This window comes from Micropterus dolomieu, linkage group LG04 (assembly GCF_021292245.1).
Source record: "Micropterus dolomieu isolate WLL.071019.BEF.003 ecotype Adirondacks linkage group LG04, ASM2129224v1, whole genome shotgun sequence".
NCBI lineage: Eukaryota > Metazoa > Chordata > Actinopteri > Centrarchiformes > Centrarchidae > Micropterus > Micropterus dolomieu.
Genome location: NC_060153.1, coordinates 3,634,635 through 3,643,864, shown reverse-complemented (window position 1 = coordinate 3,643,864; position 9,230 = coordinate 3,634,635). Strand labels below are relative to the sequence as shown.

At 39.0% G+C, this 9,230-nt stretch overlaps 1 protein-coding gene across 2 annotated transcripts in view; it reads right to left on the bottom strand.

Moving 5' to 3' along the window:
* Nucleotides 1–268: 268 nt before the first annotated feature.
* The window catches only part of LOC123970318 (perforin-1-like), a 10,271-nt gene continuing 1,309 nt past the window's right edge, over nucleotides 269–9,230 (bottom strand). The window contains exons 3-11 of one of the 2 annotated variants that reach the window (XM_046048309.1): nucleotides 7,546–7,834; nucleotides 6,367–6,446; nucleotides 5,956–6,001; nucleotides 5,376–5,518; nucleotides 5,146–5,284; nucleotides 4,984–5,064; nucleotides 3,018–3,511; nucleotides 2,831–2,924; nucleotides 269–552 (exon numbers count right to left, since the gene is read on the bottom strand). In XM_046048309.1, coding sequence (XP_045904265.1) covers nucleotides 343–552; nucleotides 2,831–2,924; nucleotides 3,018–3,511; nucleotides 4,984–5,064; nucleotides 5,146–5,284; nucleotides 5,376–5,518; nucleotides 5,956–6,001; nucleotides 6,367–6,446; nucleotides 7,546–7,815 — 1,557 coding nt within the window. In that variant the 5' untranslated portion in view covers nucleotides 7,816–7,834 and the 3' untranslated portion in view covers nucleotides 269–342. Of the gene's footprint in view, nucleotides 553–1,306; nucleotides 1,385–2,830; nucleotides 2,925–3,017; nucleotides 3,512–4,983; nucleotides 5,065–5,145; nucleotides 5,285–5,375; nucleotides 5,519–5,955; nucleotides 6,002–6,366; nucleotides 6,447–7,545; nucleotides 7,835–9,230 lie in introns of those variants that run through there. The other variant, XR_006824929.1, reaches the window with a different exon arrangement.

Here is a 9,230-nt window from a genome sequence, read left to right as displayed (position 1 = left end):
GCTAATGTCAGTTTGCAAGCTATAGCTAATTAGCTGCTCAGTCATATGTACCTGTAAATGTCATTTCGGTCCAGCTCTTCAATACCACTAACAAACATGTCTGCCTATACATGGAAGTACAGCACCATTTTACGACTTTGTCTCTTGTATCCTCTGGTGTAACAGCCAGACTCTAGTGGCCTGCCAGCTGCTGTCAATCAAAAAATTATTAATTATCCATCCAAAAAACACACTGACATTAGTCTTGACTACAAAAAGGGATAACTAATTGTGATTTCATTTGGATTTTATAGTAAAGCAAGCAGCATTTTTGAATAGTGTTGCCCCAAAATGCATTTCTCATTATGGACCTGGTTTGTATTCGGTACACTTCCCTCCAGTCAGATAAGGGTCGCAGGTCAGAGTGTACTTGACTTCAAAGCCACCTGTATCGGCAGCACAGGTGATTGTGTGTGTCCCCTGCCACACCATTATTCTACATGATCCCAGAAGATCATCATATTGCCAGTCCTGGTCCCAGACCTCAATATCCAAAAACCAGTATGTGGTCACCTGAATAAAAAAAAATAGAGTAAATATATACATAAATATATAATTGAAACAGAAAAAAAAACTATTAAATGTTGAGAAATACAAATGATGGGGTAAGGTTGGTGAATCATCCCAAATAACAAGAACAACTCATGAAATGTTTGTACATACAGACATGATCTTCTACTGTTTTCGGATCCACTAATATATTGTTTTTGAAAATGTTTGTAAGTAGGAACAAAATGTATTGGTGTCATCTAAAGCTGTACAAGTAAATTAATTAATATCCGATTATCATACTATATTTACTCCCCCAGTCATTAAAACTCACATTCCTCCAAGCTCAGCCGAGGAGGTGGAATCACAGCTATCTTAGACTCAAGCCTATTAATTAATTCATTCATTCTAAACCTATAAATTATTCAAAAGCCTTGTTTTTAGTTTTTCACACAAAACCTGGAAAACACCACTGCCAATTCTATTTATTATAGTGTAACCACGCTCCTGGTCCATATTCTGAATTTTTATCTGAATTTTCAGATATTATCAATGTATCAGATGAGACTGGCTTGTGTTCAAAAATCAAGTCACCGTTTTAACTCGCCCTTGTCCTGGCACATGGCATCCACAGAATCCCTTTTTAATCAGACCATTATCTAATTACTGTCACGGATTTGTGTGGTGAAGCAGGTTGGAGGACCCAAATGCAGGACGCAAGGCAAAGGAGGTACAGTTCAAGGGGTTTTAATAAACAAACAAAGGCGAGCACACTTACAAACTGAGTGGCTGATGACAGAATCCAAAAACAAGCAGGGAAACACGACAAGTGAGGCTGCCAACAGGTGCAACACACTGCTACACAAGGTGACCCAACAAAAACAAGACAGAAACACCAGGTATATATACACAGGGACTAACGAGCAGGGCGGGAGCAACACAGGTGAAAGACATGAGACTAACAAGGCACAGGCAGGAAGAGAGAGAGCAGGGGAAAACAGACAGTCATGCAGAGGGATCACTGGGGTAACAGACATGACAAGGGTTACCGAACACTAGACAACAGATAAGACAGACCCCCAAAACCCAACAGACCAAAATAAAGCTAACTAAACACAAAAGTGCAAAACATGGCATGGCAGACAGGCAGAGTGTGACAATTACTTTTTAATTCCTATTACTGCACTATGCGCTATTAGACAGAAATTCCTACACTACATATCTATCTACTGATGCTGTGGCAAAATTTAAGGAAGTGATTCCATAGGCGTTTAATTCAATAAAATGTCTCAGTACTCTTCAGTCCCTCCCAAACTGATCATTGTGTTCACTGCGAATGACACTTGACTATTGCCCCTCTAAAAAATAATGCAATAAAACAAACGAGATAGCTCTATGGTATAACACCCACTGCAAATCAAAGCAAATGTCACATAAATTTGAAAGGAAATGGCATTCCAGCAATCTGGAAGAATCTTGTTTAATCTGGCAAGATAGTCATTAAACAAATAGAAAGGCCCTTCGAATTGCCAGTGCAGCCTATTACTCATCATTTTAGTGGAAAATGAAAACAACAATTTCTTTTCAGCACTGTAGACAGTAATTCTTGAACGGGTCATCTATTTTACACAGACGTAAACAGGCTTCTCATTTCAAGCCAACTTTGGATTTTTTGGGCTGGTGATAGCTAATTGTATCAGCTAAAGTGAACTAATGCCACCACAAGCAGGACAAACAGAATATCTTTACTTTGATATTTTGATTGCACCTTGTCTTTCAAGCTGTGGATATTCCTGTCCTGAACAGGTTTATTTCTAATGAAACCTCACATTAAGCACATAATAATATGCAGGAAGTAGCTAATGACCTGCAACTTGAATTTGGAAGCAAAACGTGGTCACAACTAGTAAGCTGGTTTGCTGGGCATGCTAACGATTGCAGTTTAAGGTGGCAAATAAATAAACAGTTTAATCGATTTCCTACACTGCTTATGTCTTTTCGGTTTTGTAAAGGCAATAAAAAGAGATTATCTTCAGCACGTTTTTACTTATTTTATAGGTCTTTCCAAAAGCTAATGACAGATTGTCTGCAGTCCGCATCCACACACAGTTTTTTTTTTATAATTTGAGTGAACTTGTGCTTAAGTATAACCATTATTTATTATTTTTACCTTTTGACTACTATAGGTACACAAAGATGGTAAAATAATTCCTCTAGTCAACAGCACAAAAAGTTCATCGGACTGCAGATGTTTTTCTCACGTGTTCTTTTGAGGTGATCTGTAATGAGAAGATTTACTGACCTTGCCCAAATTAAAATGAGCATTCCAACTGGGATTGTCTGATTCGATTACTTCAGTCGTGTGTTGGAAGGAACCATACTTCATCTTAGCATAACTGATTAAGAGAAAACAGGTAAAAGCAACTAATGAATTAATGTTGTTTGATGTACCATCTTCAGATGTCAATCCCTGAACTCAAGCTACTCACCTGTCAGTAGGGCTAGTGGCAGGATAATCTCCATACAGTTTCCAGGCTCGGACGATGGTCACCTCCAGTGTTCCTCTCCAGATGTCTTTAGGACAGCAGTTGGAAGCCAGGTATGAAGTGCTGCCACAAGAAGGTTCACTGGGTGACTTACTCACAGCATTGTCTTCTAAGTAATGCTCGATGGCAGCTTTCATCCCTGCCTTCTGTGTCTTATTTGGAATCAGCTCATATATTGGCCTAAGGTGGTATGAAACAATATTTGGGTGGTCCTTAAGGGAGTTTAGCCAATTCCTGTAGCCATAGTCATTATCTGTGAGTGAAAACTCCCCTGACCAACCATTGCCTCCTACCACCTCTGTGTAATGTTGGTGAAGACCAGAGCTGTATGAGGCGATGCTGTCCTTGTTCTGTAGGACGTTGTTGCAATGCCATTGGTTACCAGATGTCGACATCCCCAGGCCTACAGAAACACCCTGTGATAAGCAGGAGTGGACCTGGAGGACAGGAGAGGAAATAAGATGCCTTTAATAGTCAGTGATTTAAGTAGTGCCTTCATGCTAAGGGCAGTAAATGGTACATTACGATGCACACCAAATGAGGGAATATCTTTTGAAAGTAATATGATCTGTAACAGAAATATCACCTCTTTCTAGGCAAAAATTACCCAAAGTAGAAATAAATTCTAAATAAGACAAGGCAAGTGACATTTCGTTTAGATTTTAAATACAGCACATACAGTACTGATAAGTGAATGTTGAATAAGAATGCTTTCAGAAATAGACATGTTAACAGATCATATTTGTCAGTTAATACAATGCAAAGTGAATGAACAGAAGAATCTAAATCAAATCAATATTTGGTGTGACCACCCTTCAAGACAGCATCAATTCTTCCAGGTACACTTGCACGTTTTTGAAAGAACTCGGTTGGGCCAAATGTAATCCTAGACAAACTCGATGATGTCGAGATAAGGGCTCAATGGGGACCATCCCATCACTTACAGGACTCCTTGTTCTTCTTCACAATGAAGATAGTTCTTAATGAACTTGCTTTACTGTTGCCTTCAGACAATTATTCTTGTACCATTCTCCAGCTCTTCAGTGAACAAACTGCCTTCTGGTACAGCCAAAAATTTGACTCATCAGTCCAGAGCACCTGCTGCCATTTTTCTGATTTCCTGTATTGCCATGCATAGTTCAGTTGCTTGGCCTTGTTTCCATGTCGGAGGTATGGCTTTTTGGCCTATAGTCTTCCATGAATGCCACTTCTGGCCAGACCGCTCACGTCAGTAGATGGGTGTACCAGGGTCACCCATACCAACGTGTAGCCTGCTTCTGCTGAATGACCGATTCAGAACAGGTTTGGGCTTGGGAGACCTACTGGGAAAACTAAGTTGTCTACTGTGTCCTGACTCATTGTGGTCATTAATGATCCCATGGCACTTGTCGCAAAGAGTATGGGGTTCGCCGGTATCCTGGCAAAATTCCCAACCTGGCGTTCTCCATCTGGCCATCTAATGTTCTCCAGAGTAAATGGCTCAATGTTTCCCTCTTCCTCTCCACTTCAAGATTGGCCATCGGGTTGTTTGGGACCATTCTTGAACGGCTGGTCCACTTCAGGCTGAACATTGTTCGGTTTTTTAAGTTTAACTTTTAGTTAGTTAGTCTGTCAGACTGGGCCAAACTAATACTTTCAATATTGAGGGGGGATACAAGCGGCCCCTCCCAACTTGAAACTTTCCATCTGAGAGAGTTCAATATCAAAACGTTTTGCCGGGGTTGAACTCAGCCCAGGGTGGAGTGACAATCGCAACAGAGATGGTATGTCGAAAAGAAAGAGGAAAAAGGAACATGTGTTGAAAAACTAAGGATTAAGTTAAAAACAATTTTGGCAGCTAAATGTGCCAGATTAGTTTACTGCATTTTGGTTATTGCGTACACTGTACAGGCATGTGTGCTACATGTACCTGAGATTTGGAGAGCCCATTCAGTGAGGACAAACAGGTACGTGTAGCTGTAACTCGCCAGATTTTCCCCCCAAGGTGAACCTAAAATGAAGTACAATTTGTTGGAAAATAGGTGTTTTTATTTGTTAAATAAATAAATTTCACTGATGTCTGTGTTACAACCTCAAGGATGTAGTGTGTGCCATAGGTTTGTATGAGGTCCATGTACTCATCCCTGGTGGAGGAGCTGTAGTAACTTGGCAGTCTGGCCAAATCCTCTCTGAACTCAGAGCTGAGGTGCGGATTGCTTGATAAACGGTGACTAGATACAAAGAGACAAAACGGTAAATTATCTTAACTGAAATTATCTTAACAAACTTCAATGAAAAATCTTCTGCGGTGATACACCCTACCGGTAATGGCGGCAGGTGACCCTGTGAGTGCTGAAGAAGAAGCGGTCCTCTCTGGTTCTTGCTTTCGCAAATTTATACACAGCAGATTGTGTTCCTCCCACATCTTGGTTGGCTGACACAAACTTATCTACATTTAAGCCAGCCTGATAAAATTAATAAAACATAAAAGGTCATTAGCTGCATGATGTTCAGCCAAAATCATTATGATATAGTGTAATACCATTTAGTAATTTATTTTAGTAAAGTCCTTAATTTGAAAATACTTTTGATTGAATATAGGCCAACTGGTTCCGGTTCTGTTAGCATTAACTTACTCTTACACTAATGACAATAGATTCAAAACTAAATTAATGAGCCATAAAATGCATTTTAATTTTAGTCTTTTTAGTCAGAACGTGCAAGGATGTTGATTACTGCAATGTGTTTGTTTTTCAAAACAAATTTGGGAAAAAGGTGGTACTCCAGTGGTTAAAACCCCCAACCCCCCAAAATAATCATACATCTACGCATTTAACACATGTGATAATAATATTGTAAAATGTTCATTTCATCTCAACAACAGCTGTGAGATGTTTTTTACCTTCCAGTCTTTACTGTCCTGGGAGGTGTAAGAGTCAATCAATGAGCTGTGGACACAGTTTACAGGAAAGAATCATCCTTAAGGCTGTTTCACTTCAAAGGTCATTTTGCAGCTGTTTAAGTTTGTATTTGCAAATGAACACTACATAAAAATGGAATTGCTGTAATTAAGATGATAAATAAGGTCAATTTAAGATTAGGAAATCAATGGTCCAAAACTCTGAGAAAAATCTGGTCCGTAGACAATAACAATAATATGAGAGCTGAATTTGAGAAGCAACAAGATAGTTGATAAAGTTAAGCTGTCACATTTAAATAAAATCATGTTCTTTCATGGCTAACAGGTACACACAGGAATATGAAAATGGCTCATTTAACCCATTCGGTGATACAGTACTGTATAATACAATACCTAACAGAGGTGTGTAAGCTCTTGTCCAGGTCAGGATTGCATTGGCTATAAACATTCCACTCCACTACAGAAACTGGCAGCTGAAAATGAAGGAGAGAAACACTAGTTCACATAGAAAAGAAAAAAAAAAAATTAAATAAGAAAATATATTTGATCAATAAACTTTGTAGTAAAAATCAATACAGAATATATAATAATATATAATAATATAGGAAGTATTTTAAGTATAATTGTTTTTTGCTTTGTGCATTATCTGTGCGGTCTAGATCACTCTGATTCTCTGGCACTGGGCTTTTGGTTATTCCCAGGGTGAGGACAAAGAACTATGGGGAGGCAGGATTTGATGTCTATGGTCTTTGCATCTCCAACAGTTAGCCAGAGGACCTGAGGGCATCAAAATCTGTAAACACTTTTAAAAGAAATCTTTGGCATACCTTATTTACTTAGCATTCTCTAAATCGGTTTTATCTTAATCTATTCTTTTTAAATCATCTACTGTGCCACACTAGTCTCTCTGTTCTACCATGTCTCTTATTTCCTAACTGATAATTTCCTTACATTACTGTTCATTTTCACTGTATTGTAATATTTTAATCGTATTGTTGTATTGTTTATCACCTTGTTTTGCAGTTTTGCATGGGAGGTGCTCGATAAATAAAGTTTTGATTGATTGATTCACTCATTTGATAAATTCTACAAGATCCATGCAATTCACTTCACAGGTAAAGTAATGCAAGTGTACAACGCTTTCTGATTCAAAATGTTTTTCCTGACTGCAACATTCTTTCTCCTTATATCTTAAATGAGATTTCCAGCAGATTTTGTGTTCTAACCTCCTTTATACTCTTTCTATATTAACAGGATCAGTCATCACTTGTGAGTGTTTATTTTACAATTTCCAAACAGCATGAGTTTTTTGTTTAAATGGTTTTGTTCAAATGTAATGATAATGTTTCCTATGGCTTTTCAACTAATTCAGCACAACCCTTCCATATACATGGCCTTTCCATTTTATAGAGTAATATCATTATCAGTGGTATTAAATACTTTTAAAAAATCTAGTATTAAAAACACAGGGCTGTAATTAGTAAAGTTATCTCTATCGCAGGCATGACATAATATTAGCAATTTACATCTTACATGGAAATGTACTCATATTTGACTTTATTTACATCTTACTTTCTGCAGCTGGTTGCCTTGAAGAGAGTTGGAGCAGAGAGTACAGGTGCCACTTGGGGTGAGGAAAGTCTTCACGTCAACCAGGTAGGCTCCTTTACGCCGCACGGTGACCACATCAAAGCCCTCCCCCACCAGGTTGTGGCCTGGTGCGAAGGGAGCGGACTCACACTGGCTGCCATTCCCAGTCTGACAGGAGAGAACAGGGGAGTGGTACGACAGAAAGAGGAGGAGACTCAGGTAGAGAAGGGGTGGGGCGGAAAAGGAGAGCATGGCTGGAATCAAAGAGACACTGACATATTTCACAGAAAGACAGAGAGAGTAGATAAGGACAGTGTCAGGATCATTTCAGCTGATTATCAGTGAAGGTAACGAGAACTGCAAATGTTTGTAAACAGGCTCTGTGTTCATTTGTTCTGCCACCTGGTTGAGGGTTAACAAAATAAAAATGAAGAATTTAGATGACTTCAAAATTCAGTAACTGGACACGTATGACCATGTTTGATTCCAATTCTAAATGAATGCGGCCATTGAATTTTCAGGATAGAGATTGGTGTTATGGTTATTTGCATAAATTTAAAGAGGAAATAGACAATGTTTTTGCTTTAACTTATCATCATGAAGTAAATGCTGATTGCACATTGTAATGGCTATAGAAGAATGATGCCGTTCGTGTTTACATTGGTTTCCTGTTAAGTCTCGCTTTCACAGGGTGCCCTGGTAGCTCACCTGTTAGAGTATGTGACCTATGTTCTAAGGCTTAGTCCTGATTGTCCAATAAAGGCTAAATACAATTTTACAAACCTTGCATCTATGGAGGATTCAATTGTGAGAGGTTTAGGATTGACGAGAGCCAAATTTATGGCTTGTATCCCAGCTATCTGCAAATTGCACTGATCAGTATAGAATATGCTCTGCAAACTAGCAGGTCCCAGTAGTAAGGAAAACTATAGCGATGAGTACTTGCAGATGAAGATATACTTTATTTAATCCCCAGAGGGGAAACTCAATGTTTTCACTCTGTTATTATATTAGTATACAGACAGGTCTGAAAGACACACACATGCACAAACATAACCCATAGAAACACACAGAGAGATGTCAGAGTGAGGGGGCTGCCAGTCAGTAGAGCAGTTGGGGGTTCAGGAGCTTGCTCAAGGTCTCCTTCGGCAGCACCCAGGAGGTTAACTGGCACCTCTCCAGCTACCAGTCCACGCTCCACAACTCAAACTGGCGACCCTCCGGTTCCTAGCCTAATCCTTACGGACTGAGCTACTGCCCATGAGGTGGAGTGTGATAATTTTGTCTAAATTGAGGTTCCAGAACGACACACAGGTTTTGAATAATCTGCCTCAGTTTTAATCATCAATTAAAAGTGTAAGTGATTTTTCTTTTTATAAAGTAAGTTGCTTTTTCATTATTAATGTTTCATGGCACAAAACGGTACTTGGCTTCTGTGGGTACTGGCTTACAGCTGGTGTAGGGCACTCTTACATTTTGATTTTACCTAGGAAAGTGTAATATATTGATAAATGCTATCAATATATTGATATACAGTCACTAGCCACTTTATTAGGTACACCTTGCTGCTAGGTTGGACCCATTTTGCCTTCAGAGTTGCCTTAATTCTCTGTGGCGTACTTTCAACAAGATGTTGGAAACATTGTTTTAACAAGCAATTGAACAGG